General features: G+C 33.3%; 1 protein-coding gene across 1 annotated transcript in view; it reads right to left on the bottom strand.

The window, feature by feature from the left end:
* Positions 1–14,652, bottom strand: part of CERS3 (ceramide synthase 3) — a 76,325-nt gene that overhangs the window by 34,498 nt on the left and 27,175 nt on the right. Inside the window, exons 8-9 of the mRNA XM_051980993.1 lie at positions 13,265–13,371; positions 8,623–8,776 (exon numbers count right to left, since the gene is read on the bottom strand). Coding sequence (XP_051836953.1) covers positions 8,623–8,776; positions 13,265–13,371 — 261 coding nt within the window. The remainder of the gene's footprint in view (positions 1–8,622; positions 8,777–13,264; positions 13,372–14,652) is intronic.

Below are 14,652 nucleotides of genomic sequence, written 5' to 3'. Positions count from 1 at the left end.
GTCTGTGACCCCAAAATTTTGGGGTTCCTTTCCCAACCTCAACATTACAATACCAGGTAATGAGCTGGTCATTTCCACCTGGCTGTGTTTTTGGCATATCAAACACAAAAACAATAGGACAAAAGAGGGTCTATTCCATCCCTATGATCATCCTCCAATCCTCTGGACTTATTGAGTTTGCCAACATTTCGTAGATACCCAAGCTTCCAAACAAAGTCATTATTACCCTTTTTCTCACCTCTCCTACATCTAGATTCTACTTCTATGTTTTATATTAATTCTCTTTTTTCTAATCATAGGATCACCACTCTTTTTCAGGCATTCATCACCTCTCCATCAACATAATTGCTAGTATGATCTTTTCGAAGATGCAGACCAGACCATGTCACTTCTTTGCTCAAATATCTTCTGTAGCTCTCTTCTGACTCTGGGATAAAATGCAAATAGATTGTATTTATAGCTTCTCTTCCCCACCTCTCCATAACCTGGCTTTCCTCCTCCATTTATAGTCTTATTTCCTATTATTTCTACTCATGAAAAACTGGTCTAACAGGCATTCCTTGCATTCTCCATTTCAGCTCATCTGTGTCATTACCCAGTCTATGCCTCGGAGCTCGAAATGTACTCTTTTATTTTCAGTTGAACAGAGTTCTTCAAAGGCAAGAACTATTTTACAACTTGTCTTTGTATCTCCAGTACCCTGGAACAATATCTTATAAACAGTAGGTACTCAATAATTTAATTTAATTGACAATATTTTCTATAAGACTCTACTTGGAATGATTGTGAGGTTACTCTTGTCTGAATATTCCTCTTGGACTTTTCTCTGCACTATTTCTTGTGCTCATCCTTTCCTTCTGATTACTCATCATATCTCTAGCCACAGTTTCTGGATTACAGTTGGGTCAAACTTCTGAAATCTTGGATTATATAGGTAGGTTCTGTTTGGTCCTGGATATAGTAGTAAATAGTAGAATGTGACCTCTACAAGAATTCTTTGATTTGGGTTCATTTTTTGGTCTTTTGGGTTTTAGACTTATTTTCTTTTCCTTTTGCAATCTCAAATGTAGAGTTGGCCTTAGACTTTGCTGTGACTCTGTCAGGATCCAAACAGATTCTGGTAGCAAGACTTCAGTTCTTTGCTTTTCAGGTCTACTCATTCCCCGCTGAGGTTACTGCCATTGATGGATCATGCATTAGATTAGTCTTGTCTCCTCTGTGGTTCAAGAACAAGCTGCTTGGGCCCTGTTATGGAAATTAACTGGCTGAATCTGGATCAGGTACAGGCTGCCTGGGCACTAATCTGGTTTGTAACAAGTTGTCTGCATCCTCTGCTAGGTGATGAGCCCTCTCTCCTGCAAAGGCCTAGGTGTAGCCCATATTCTAGATGGCTGTTCTTGCCCTATCTCCTTCTGTGGCTAGTTCCCTGTTTTGCATTCTATCTACTCTTCTTGTATCCATCTAGAGCAAAGTTTCTTTAATTGTGGGTCACTATCCAATATCAGATGGCATCAAATGTGGGGGTTGTGAAAAATTTAGCAGCAGTAAAAGATATCAAGTATTCTTACAAATTTAATTCTTTATGTAAAAGTAAACAAGTACATCCATTTCATTGGTGTGCTAATTTGCTTTCCTCTTTAATAAATGGTAAAATTACATGTATAACAAAGAATTGTTTTAAAATAAATTTCATTATTATTTATAATCAGTAAATGTTGGATTTGCATATGTATTGTATATATCTATATACCTGAAGTTGTGTAGAAATTTCTCAGCTCCAGAGGAGTCATGAGTCTTCATCTAGAGCTTATACAGGATTGTGGCAGCTTTTTTTGTGAAAGTGTGAAAGAGCTTACAGACATTTTTTCTAATTTTCCTTATCCTTATTATTTCTGGTGTGTTTATTTTTTGTTTTATTGGGCTATTTGTAATGGACCTTGGTTCCTTTAGTTCCTAATACATCTCCATCTTCCCATAATTCTAGAATGTAAGTAAATCTCTGCTTTTCATAATCATGCTCATCCTTCAAGGTTTAGCTTAGTTGCCACTTTCTTCATTGAAACTCTCCTTTTCCAAATTATTATTACTTTTTTTCTTCCTCAAAATTACTTTATATTTCCTTATCTATATCAGTTGAATTATTCACTGAAGAATATCAGTTATGAGAAACTTTAACACAGATCCTGGTAGAGTAGATGCTTAAAAAATGTTGAATTGATTTGCTATGAATAATAGTTAATTAATTATATTACTTATGAAGAAATAAAGAATACTATAATATTCTGATATAATATATTATGTAACAATATAGTAATAATATAACATGGTAATATAACATATAATAATGTAGTATTATAAAATAATACGCATTAAGTATCAATAATAAAAGCATTCAGTATTCCTGTTGGTGGGGGTGAACTCTGAAATTGTGTCCACTTTAATCTATAAAATAATCACTATTGAAACTGTGTCCCCTTTGATCTGTAAAAGAAGGGAGATTGGTTCTCAGACTCCAGAGAGTCTGGGAGGGGGTATAATTTCCAGATGGGCCTTTTCTAAGATAAGCAGCTCATTCACAATTGGAGATCTTGGGCAAATCACACCCCCTCCAAATGATCTTTTGGGGTAGCCAGATCCCCATTCAGGAAATTCCAAATTCTGGAAAAGAGCCTTCACATTTCATTAAATTTTGAGATCTTAGTCTGATAATCAGCTCAAACTGCTCCCAGCCCCCAAGATTTGCTCATAAAATAGGTTCCTTTTAACACATTCTTTGAAAAATCTTCTCATTAAAAGATTTGTCTGCTAAGAAAGAGCTTCTTAAAACTTCCTTTTTTGCCACTAAGATTTCCGGTTTGTGAATTCTTTCACACTGGACCTGCACTGAGACTAGAGGGGATTCTAACATCAATTCTCTACCATTAGACCCCCCTCACTATTTTTACTCCTTCCCACTTCCCCAACCATAGTAAGAAATAATAAATAAATAAAAGTATACTTTATATTTTTTCCTAGTTCTTTTGGAAATACTTTTCATTTGGACAAATAATAACTAAAATGTTTTATGATTTTCAGTGTGCTTTGCTCAAATTGACCTTGTGAAGAGCACAACACAAATGTTATTATCTCAGACAACAGATAAGGAAAATGAGGACAAAAGGGTAAATAATTTGATGTAGTATAGTCCCTGGCTCCAAGGACTCAATCGATTAATTGCTTTGTAAAAGAAAAAAAAAAATCAACCTTGGAATCTTCCTGACATACTCAAAACTTATTCTGTACTTTGATCTTGGATTTCCTTCCTGTCATTTTTGCTCTATTTTTATCCCACACCACAGTGCTGAACTCCAAGAATTTATTATACTTGTCATCACAGAGCTAATAAGAAGTAGAGTTTGAATGTGAACCACTTTAACCCCCATATCTATTATTCTCCTTTGCCTTCTCAGACACTGATAAGATGAGCTATTAAAATTTAAAACAATAGTAAGACATTTAGGAGGACATCATGTATAATTATTCCTGAAATATAAGTTAATAACTAATTATTTTAATAACTAAAATCAATATTACAATGATATAGTAGCTACAAAGACTTCCCTTAACTCATACAGCTGCCACCCTGAAAACTACAGTAAAATCTTTTAAAGAAACAAGAACCAAGAAGAATGAATTAAGGTTCTCATTCAATTATATGTACAAATTAACTGTAGCATACAAAAAAGATAAAAAATAAAGCAGTAACGTAAAATGTTATTTTGAGAAATGCAGTCTATTCTTTATAGTCTACTATTTTATTAATTGAAAGCTATTAAATAATCTATTTATCTCTATTAAAATTTTCAGATAAGAAACAATTTGTGACAGCATCATATCCAAAAATGTATGTCATTTTAAGAAAAAATTTTTTTCTTCATTCCTTTTTATTCATTGTCCAACAAATATTTTGGGGAATATATTAGCAGGGTATTAAGATATGTGGACATAATTTCTGTTCTCAAGTAGTTTTCTGGAAAATATTCTCTACTTCAAGGAATAAAAGAAGACTTTTTTTGAACTAGATAACCAAAGAATTACTTGGATTTCAGTTTTAAATTATGCAATAGTCTAGTCATCATAGTATTTGCAGGCTAAAAGTGTATTAAGTGCATTTGTTAAAACAACAGGCTAGCTTCTTTAAGATTTCCCCTTTTTGTACTCCACTTCTGCCTTAGAGATAGCATTCTTTTAAAAGGAGGCTTTACAGCTTTGGAAGAATAAGCTAATTTCACAGCCAGTTTTGCCACTGCTATGGAAAACAGGCTGCATATGCAAGCCAGCTGAAGTCATCTGAACTGAAAAGGATTAGAGCTGCTGCAGCCACTGATACTGTCAAACAGCAATTGAAAACAGCTCTTTCAATGTGCTGCATGAAAAAAATCAGGAATTCCTGTCTACAATTCCCCAATCCATTGGATTTTTAATCAAAGCTGGCAGAATATATTGTAAATTGGAAATATGCAAGTGGTGATGAAATCAAACATGAGAATCTTCCAGATTTTGGATTCTGGCTGACCCAGGCCCATTTTTCCAGGTCAATTACTATTGTCATCCACCAATTAATTAAGGTACAATCTTTATCTAGGGCAAGGTCTCTGGAAACTTCACTCCAAAGTGGAATATTTAGTTATTAGGTCCACTTCCTCCTTTCCCCTCCCATCATGAGTGTGGAAGTACTCACAAACTTTTCTTCTTTATTAACATTCAGTTATCTCACTCTTTTCTTTTAAATGGCATTTTATTTGGTTATAATAGAATAGCAAAAGCCCAACTAATTAAAAGTAAATAAACAGAAATATTTCTTACCAGCTCACTTTTAGTGAAAAGAGGGAAATATTGATTTTAAAAAATAACAAAAGAAAACTTTTGTCCTGGAATATTTACAAATTCAGCCATTTATTACCTATGTGATTTGGGGCAAATAACTTAATTTCTCTAAACCTTAGTTTCCTTATTTTAAAATGAGGGAAAAAAGCTTTTGACACTGTGAATTACCCTGTCCTCTTTGATAGTCTCTTCCCTCTGTAAGATAGTTTCAATTCTTCCTGACCATATCTTGTTTGTATATGGTTGTTTTGTGGTTGTTTCCTTATAAGACTGTGCTTTATTTTTCTTTGTATCTTTGTACATAAATGCCACGAAGTCTGTATATATATAGTAGGTGTCCTGTTAAATATTCCAGGACAAAAGTTTTCTTTTTTAAATTAAGTGGCATCAAGTTATTTTTTAAAATCAATATTTCCCTCTTTTCACGAAAAGTGAGCTGGTAAGAAATATTTCTGTTTATTTACTTTTAATTGGTTGAACTTTTGCTATTCTATTATAACCAAATAAAATTAGTTGATTAATTGGCTAAATCAAGTACCTTACTGTTCTGAGTAATGTGATAATAAAACCTCTCCCATTATTTTACATAATCAGGACTGAATTAGAAGGGATCTCTGAAATCATCTAGTCAAACCTATACAGGAGAAAAAACAAAAACAAAAACTAGTCCACAACATCCTGATAAAGGTCAAATGGGAATGAGAAAGAGAGTATGCTTTTGTTCTGCTCAAACCAGTGGCAAAGAGAGAAATACCCTCAGAAGATCTGCATATTTAAGTCTTATCTGACACTTCTAGTTCATTTCAAACAATCAGAAGATAACTAGGAGTCAATTAAGCCTAGGTACCTGGGCAGTAAGGTGTCTAATACCATTTCTGCCAGTTCTACCATGTCAAACAAATCAAGTACAGCCCTTCTTCCATATCACAGCCCTTCAAAAATTTGAAGTGACTTGTCTAAGGTCATACATGTAAGTCAAGAACTAAAACTCAAAGGACAAATAATAATTCAATAATTCTGTTTTCATTGTTCAGAAGGGTTTTTACATAGATTTACATAGACTGAGCTAATATCTTTTATCTGAGCTAGTAAGAGGAATTAAGAAACCTCTTGATGAAGATGAAAGAAGAAAGTATAAAAACTGGCTTAAAGCATAAAAACAAAAAGGCAAAAATGTTGGTGATTGGTCCTATCATTTCCTCTTCCTTTTAAGAGAGAAAAAAAATGGAAGCAGTGTCAGATTTTCTATTCTTGGGCTCAAAGATCATTTCAGTCATGAAATCAAAAGACACTTGCTCTTCTGAAAGGAAAGTTATGGGGAAAAAATTAACTGCATACTAAAAAGCAGAGATATCAGCTTGCTGACAAAGGTTTATACAATCAAAACTATGGTTTTTCCAGTAGCAATGTATGGCTGTGAGAATTTGAATACAAGGAAAACTGAGTACCTCAGAATTAGCAATTTTGAATTGTGATGCTAGAGAAGGGGCAGGAGAGTCCCTTGGACAACAAGGGGATCAAATCAGTCAATATTTAAAGAAATTAATTCAGGCTCATCACTGAAAGATCAAATACTGAAGCTGAAGTTTAAATACTTTGGGCATACAATGAACAGATGGAATTCATTGGAAAAGACCCCCTAATGTTGAGAAAGATTGAAGACAAATGAAAAAAAGCAAAACATGAGATCAAAAGATAGTATCATGGAAAGGATAAAGATGAACTTGGACAGACTTGGAGAGATAGTACAGGGTAGAAGATCCTGGTGTGCTATGGTTCACAGAATCACAAAGAGTTGGATATAAGTGAATAAGTCAACAATATAACAGACTTATCAATTTCCCCCATAGCCCATGAATTTAGTAGATTGAAATTTACACTGGGCTTGTATTGTTGTTATTGAATTTGGATTTCCCTTTTAGATCAAATATCTCCATTGTCATTATATATCTCTCTCTCCTTACTTTTATCTAAAAACAGTGATTATCATCCAACATATTAGATATCCCTCTTATCTTCAATGACATCTATAAAGAACACAAGCCTTCCATTCTTGGGATAAGAAGGAAATAATTTCCAACTAAATCCTAACTTCTTGATGATTAAAAATTTAAACTTATAAATAATATACTAAGGCCTTGAAAGATTTTCATTTGCCAAAGAATGAATCATTTATATTCATAGCACATTTAATAACTCCAGAAAAGTCATTAACACCACAGTTAGTAAAAAAAAGTCAATTGACTATATTAATATTAATTACTAGTGCATGATATTCAGTACAATAACTTTTTATTTGTATAGCATTCTGTTAGGGATAGTAATATAAAGCATATCAGTTGTAACTTGACATGATGAGCTTTTATTGTAAAAATGAATTTTCTGCTAGCTTTGTAATTTGCAGATAGAATCTGGTGTGATAAGATTGTTTAATGCTGACAAAAATTCATCAACAATCTCCTGAAGTTTATACAACGAATGATTTCAGTAAATAAAACATATCAGATGGCATTGTGGAATTTCATTTTTAAAAAATGTGGATTATCATAACTGCTAAGTGAAATAGAAAAAAGAGCAAATATAACAAAGAGCCCTATTTTTGGTTAAGAAACCTAAAAACGAAATTCCCACAAGGTTGGCAAAGAATTTTAATTCTTAAGGAAAATGTAATGATCACTTTCTTTGTGATCCAAGTGCTTTCTTAAAAACACTTTTTAGATTTGGTTTGTGTATGTTGCATTTTCATTTTAGGAACATCACTGCTCTAAATATGAGGGAAGAGGGGTTTTTCTTAACTGAAAATTATGTAGAAAAAAACAATTACACTAAAAGCATTCATTCTCTTATGCTTTTTCTGGTGTCACAGGAATTTTTAATTTTTTAATTAATTTTATTATACAGCATTCAGGAATTTTTCTTCTGCAACTTTTGGTTAACTGAAATCCTGTCTTCTGTTAATATTAACTTTACCTGAGAAAAATCTGGCTCATGCAATTATAACTCAGGCAAAAAAAGCCTCTTGATATTCCTGAGATATGAAGCCAGGTAAAAGGAAAAAGAGAACACAGCATCTTAATAACCTCCTCAAAATATTTTATTTTGGGGAGAATTTCCCTGATGCCAACTTCATGAGAGGTAAATCTTTTCTTCTCAAGTAGCCCATTGTTTTTTCTTTAAAAGATTGCCTTATAATTTTTTTAAGTATAGAATTTTTCAAATTCAGTGTTTAATCTGTAGCTTGACTTATTTTTCCAAAGAATCTATTTAGCTAGGTTTGTTTTCATAGAGGATGTATAAAATGACAAGTACTTAACTAAACCTATTCAATTTTTAAGACATTAAGGAAACAAATGATTATAATCCATTTTTCTTTAATTTCATAAAGGTTAAAGAAAAAAAGGTATATTACCTAAAGTAATATACAACAAGATTTGACTTCTAACTCTAATTCCAACCCTGACTCTAACCCTAATTTCTCTGTCACTCTGATGGAATTTTGTCTATAAGATAACTTGTTAGAATCCTAGTAAGGGTTCAGTTTTACTTTTTTTTTTTTTTAAACAGATTTGAACCTATGATCAAGCACAAGAAAAAAATTTAGTTTTTTTCTTATCTCTATAATTACTACATTGTAGTAGATTTATTTCAGCAGCACTTATCTACCACATGAACTCTAAGAGAAGACATTTCTCTCAAAATGGCAAAAATTGTATAAGATTACAACAGGCTATACAATTCGATAGGAAGGCAACTTACCTTTTTCAATACGTATTTTCTGAGAATTTTCAGGACATAGTAACCCCAGTAGAGGTGAAGGACTTGCAGAATCAAGAGTTGCACATTGAGGAAAATATATGAGAAGAAAGGCTTAAGGTAATGTAGAGGTAGAATAACTGTGCAGTATAAAATCCTAAAAAACAAAATTAGAAAAGAGAAATTTATAATAACAGAAACGTACTTCCCCTTTAAAAACTCAGGTAATTTCATTTAATTATTTGGAATAAAAAAAAAGTAAGCACTCTTTTCCTTCCAGACACACAAAAATTCTCATTACTTTTCTATATTTAGTATATATTCAGTAGGAAACACTACTTCCCTGCTTCTTTTTCTAGAAAGTAACAAAGAACATGAAACTTCCTTCTAGAATCCTGGAATTTAAAGTAGAACATTTTATTTTGTAATTATAATACAGTGATAGCTTAATGACTAATGAGGCATCAGTCTAATCAACTATTAAGGACTGTTCTTTCTGAGCTCTCCTCATCTAACAGTTCCCTTCTCTCTTCTGATTTGTTGCCTCTGACCTATAGTGGGGTCAGAAACCAGTATTGAGTTTATTAAAACTGTTAATGAGAATTGTATATTATATGTATCTATTTTGTCACTTTTTTGTGGAAGCAATTGGGGTTGTCATACAATTAGGAAATGGTAAGTGTCTGAGTTCAGATTTAACTCAGGTCCTTCAACCTCAGGGCTGGTGCTCTATCCACTGTGTCACCTAGCTGCCCCAAGTTTGTCACTTTCTTAAGGAGGGGTAATAATACAAGGGAATTTGAGAACTTAAATTTTTTTTAAAAAGTGAATGTTAAAAATGTTTTTACATGTAATGAGAAAAAAAAGGTTTTAAAAAATTGTATATAAAATGATATTATTGATTAAATCTAGAGATTCCGACTTAGAAAGCCTATTCCCATCCCTATTTTAATTTATTTCTAGGTTATTTAGGTTGCCAGAAGTCTAACTTCTAGTTTGATTGAGCATATTATATTGTTGTTTGTCCCTCCTTTCTAAAATTCAGAACAACATAGTTTTGTAGAAATATTCATTATTTTATTGAGAGAAGTTAGGATCAAGGTTCTCTCCTGGACCCTCTTCTTTCTCTCCTTTTTTTTTTTTTTTGTTTTGTTTTCTATTAACTCCTTTAATTATCTAAATTTCCATGAGTTCAATTAACATGCCTATGCACATGAAACCAAGATTTATATAATCAGTCCTAACTTCCCTCTTGAACTTCAGAAGTCTCACATTCCTAGCTGCCTCTTCAATACCTCAAATTGGATGTCCTATAAGCATTTCAAACTCAACACATTTAAAAAGGACTTAGGCTCTTTCTATTTAAACTTCCATTTTTCCAACTTTCCAATTTTTTTTCTAGGACACAACTATCCTCTCAATAACCCTAACTTACAACTTAGGGATCATCTTTGGTTCTTTACTTCCACTCATGTATATTATTACCAAGTCTTATTGAAACTATCTGCATAGCATTTTGTATACATCTTCTTCTCTCAATTTAAGCAATCCTGGTGTAGACCCTCTTTATCTCATGCCTGCATTACTGTCTTAAGTCATTAAAAAAATGAATGTTATATTTTTTCTGATTGGAAAAGAAAAGTTATTGAAAGAAAATTTTGGCAACTATGGACAGTAAGAAGGGTCCTTAGAAACCATCTTATTTGATTCCTCATTTTTCAGATGAGGAAATTAAGGGCCAGAAAATGAAATGTCTTGTTAATGATAACACAGATTTAAGTAGCAATGATTACTTAATGTAACTCCAAATCCAATACCATTCTGCTTTATTTACTGCCTTGACTATTAATTGACTTAAAAGCAATTTACATTTTTAATAACATATGGAGAAGAGAGAATATATTTGTACAAATTTACAAATGTGTAATTTACAAAAATTATGAATAATCAAAATAAGAAAGACATTCATGTTTTATATCTCTAAGAGTACAAAAAAAAAAAAAAAAGGTCTAGAATTGTCACACCAAGGTCACGCAGCTAGGAAGTGTTAAGTGTCTGAGATCAGATTTGAAGCCAGGTCTCCTGACTTCAGGGCTAGTGTTCTATCCACTGCACCACCTAGCTGCCCCATAAAAAACTTTTAAACTACAAAATCCATGAAACAAAGTATCAAAGAAACTTTTAAAAGAATAGGTTAAACAATTCTGTCTTTGATATTTACAGAGCAACATCTGCCTAGAATCAAGAAAACAGCCTGGATGAACTTTTTTTTCATACTATGATTCCCTGTTATTGTTTCCAGTATATATGAAAATTCACCCCTAAGATATACAATTTAATTAATGAATATAAGGTTATGAAAAAATTAGTCTACTGGGTAATTAAATTGAAATAATTGCCTTTATACCTTATGCTATTAGGGCCAAAAGCTTTTAGAAAAAAATGTGAAGAATTTTTATTTATTTTCAAAACCAATTAGATGACATGGTTGCCAGTAAGGGAAGGAGAAAAAAGAAAGGGAAACCAGGATGCACAAAGAGAAGAATTGTGAGATTAAAGTACAGTAGGACTGAAGCGGGTTTAAAAAAAGGAAGGAGAAGGAAAAAAAACACAAATAAAATGCTTGATGGAATAATATTTAATTTTCATTTCTTTCTCAGGGCCATGAGTCCCCAAGAAAAACTTGGATTAGGCAAAAGTACTGGTCAGCTGGGGTCCATTCTTGTCCAGAACCTATTATTGGGGCTAGGATAGGGAATCAAATTACTACATTGCAGATTGCCTCTAAAACCCATCAAGTGTCTGCAAAGTGAATTCGTCCAGAAGAACCACCCTAAAATGATATGTAGGGCTACTAAGTTCATTTTATGCCTATATATGGGTCCAAGTTTACAAAGGAGAAGAAAACAATTCTCCTTTTGCAATGACCAATGCAATTGTGCATAAACCATAAAGCCACAATCAATGTGAAAAATAGGACTAAAAAAAAGCCCAGCAAGAGGTACTCACTAGTAAACTCCAAGATTATAACATGGTGCACCTTCCAAAGGAAACTTTAAGCATCCATATTAAAATATGTTGACTGCTCTAAAATTTCTATGGGCAGATGAAATACTTTGTCAGCTTAGTAATAAGTAAGACTCAGTGGAATTCAACAAGAATTCTATAGATCACTTAAGACTTCAAAGTCTATTTCATAGAGATTAAACTCCCAGAAAATTCAGCAAGAACTGAAGAGAATGTTACTCTGAAGCAGGCTCTTATGCAAGTGATTGTTGAAAACATGCCACATACAACTTACTAATTCAACTTGAAGCCTAGAAACCATGGCAAGTGGCTGAGTTTTTATAGTTGACAAGTATAGGAATTAATATCAAGGGAAATACATACATACATATATATGTACAGATATATATGTAGAGATAGATTCCGATTATAAATCAGCATTTTTCTTATAAATATGGCTATTATTATCAAGACATATATACTAATTCATCATAAACAACAGTATAATACTAATATCTTCTGCATTAATCAAAATTAAAGTTACTGTTAAACATCATTTAGGTGAGACTCACCTAATGGTTCACTGGTTCACTGGGAGAAGAGAGGTTGTGGAGGAGGGAGAGATAGTGCTCGTGGTATACTAATGTCTGGGTTCTCTATTCAGTGGCTATTTGCTGTAGTGTTGCAAAAACACCCAAAACTAAATAATGTTCAATTAGAATTAGTCTAATGTGGTAAGTCAGCATCCTTCAACTCTATTCCTGCCAGTTAAATATTAAAACCTAACAACAGCACCAACCTATCTGGCAGGATTATTTGACATTAGCTTAGGAGGAAAATATGTGCTGGACCAAAAAATATGGTTTTAGGTAGTGCTCTCCAAATCACCCATGACTTCTTTACTGCTTTATCTTTATTATTTATGCCAAGATACACATGTAGAATTATGTTTATGAGAGGAAAAGCTTTCAAGAGAGATAAGATATTGGTAATTCTCTGCCAATCATAATATTTGTTTTTCCAATTTCCATTTACCTTTCCATATATGTGCTTAGGTGAACAGTTCCTTCTTTGGCAAAGACAAGTTTTATGGCTGGGTTGAGATAACATCTCAGTTACATCTATGACCAATGGCAAATATCTCTTACGAAAATATGCTGATGTTCCAATCTGAGCAGATGGATCAACTACAAGATTCTCAGATCCATGTTCATTAAGAGAGAACATCCAGAATGAACATAAAACTTGCTGCAACATATTCCTTTCTTATGTACTTTTCAATTTACAGCTCCCAATTTCTGTCACTTATAGATAATAGTTCCATTTTCTATCTCTTATAATAAAATGCTATATTTTTTTTCACAATGGCTTGGGGTATGTACATTGTTTTGGGGCATGGTGGAAAGGGTTCTTAAATGGAAGTTGCTTCCAAAATTAATGAAAGACTCCTTCATATTTTTCCTCCCATCTTGTTTCATACATTTTGTCCTCATAGCTAAAGATAAACATTATATTAGGGAAAGAAAAGTGATATAGTTCTTTGATGTCAACATCATGCTATAACCTACCTCAGCAAATTTAAGAACAGGGAAACTAAATTTCATAGAAATATGATAGCAAATAATTTTGGTCTACTTACCAGAAGGGGAAAATTACTAGGCGAGTAATAAAGAACACAGCAGCAAAGATGAAAAATAGAATGTTGCAGGTTTGCTTCCATCCAGCATAAGAAAACATTTTTGCAGACTAGAACAAAACAAAGAAAATTCATTCAGAAACAGGTAAACAGACAAACTTCAACACTTGAGAAGGCAGCTTTAGAATAATCTAATTTATGTACATAACTCCATTCAACAGGGAAAGAGATCAAAAGATGTTAAGAGAAAAATGATATGGTAAGTGGGCCTGAGGATAACTACTGATTACAATAAGCATTGGACATAGAATTAGAAAGCTATGAGACCTCACATGTCAATTAGTCCAGAACATTAGGTGATCTGCTCAAGGTTACATAGATAGTATTAAAAGTAGAGTTGGACCCCCTAAGTCCTTTAACTCCAAAGATAGGCAAGCCTTCTTTTCCCCCTTGCTTTCTTTTTTCCTTCCCTCTTCCCTTTCTAGTTTTCTTCCCTCTTCCCTCCTTCCTTCCTTCCCTCTTTCCTTTCTCTTCTCTCTCTGCCCCTTTCCTTCTTTATTTCTCCAAGTCTCCCTGTCTTGCTAGGCCCACAAATACAGCAGCCACTTAAGTCTGAACCCATAATCATTACTGGTCAGCACAGGATTTCTGACCTGCTTTATTTCCAACCTGGGCCAGGTTTCTTCTCCTTAGGCAGTCTGATACCACCTCCCACTCCGCTTCCAGAAACACACCAACTGGTGCAAGACTTGAGGCAAACACATTATCTGTTTATCCCACTACAACTCAGAATTCCTGTGCTCAAGCAAATCATCAGCCTCAAGTTCCCCAGAATCAGGGATCATAAGTATGCTTCACCATCCTGCTTCCAGTGCTCTTTCCACTGTGGTTGAAATGAGGCAATATTTCTTCATAGTTCTTAACCCTCAAAAACTGCATGTTAACACATGTAGTCCATGTTCATTGTGTTTACTGAAAAGAACTCTTGATAAGTTCTTAGTGTGGAAAGAAAGTTAATGTTCTATTTAAGATTAACTTTCAAGGTTCATTCAAATTATTATTTGGAAACCACTTCAATCACTTCTTCTTGTTATTGCATTTGATATTTTGGTTGCTAACAACTGAACTGACACTGCTTCTGATCTGTCTTCTGTTGGTTTCAAGGAGTAGCCTGGATTTTATATTGGAGAAGAAACAGAGGAAAGTCACAGAAGTTAGAGACAGCTAGAGTTCAGGTCATCTTGAAATAAGAATAGCATGAATCAGAAAAGGAGGTCTTCAGTTTCGATCAGTTCAAATATGTAATATATTTGAAGAATAATGGTTTGTATTCTATCACCACTGACTTGCATAGCAATGAAATGGGGAAATAATCCAGGGCACGAGATCAG

This window comes from Antechinus flavipes, chromosome 2 (assembly GCF_016432865.1).
Source record: "Antechinus flavipes isolate AdamAnt ecotype Samford, QLD, Australia chromosome 2, AdamAnt_v2, whole genome shotgun sequence".
Lineage (NCBI taxonomy): Eukaryota > Metazoa > Chordata > Mammalia > Dasyuromorphia > Dasyuridae > Antechinus > Antechinus flavipes.
Note: the sequence above shows the minus strand (reverse complement) of the source record. Positions and strands in the feature narration are given on the sequence as shown.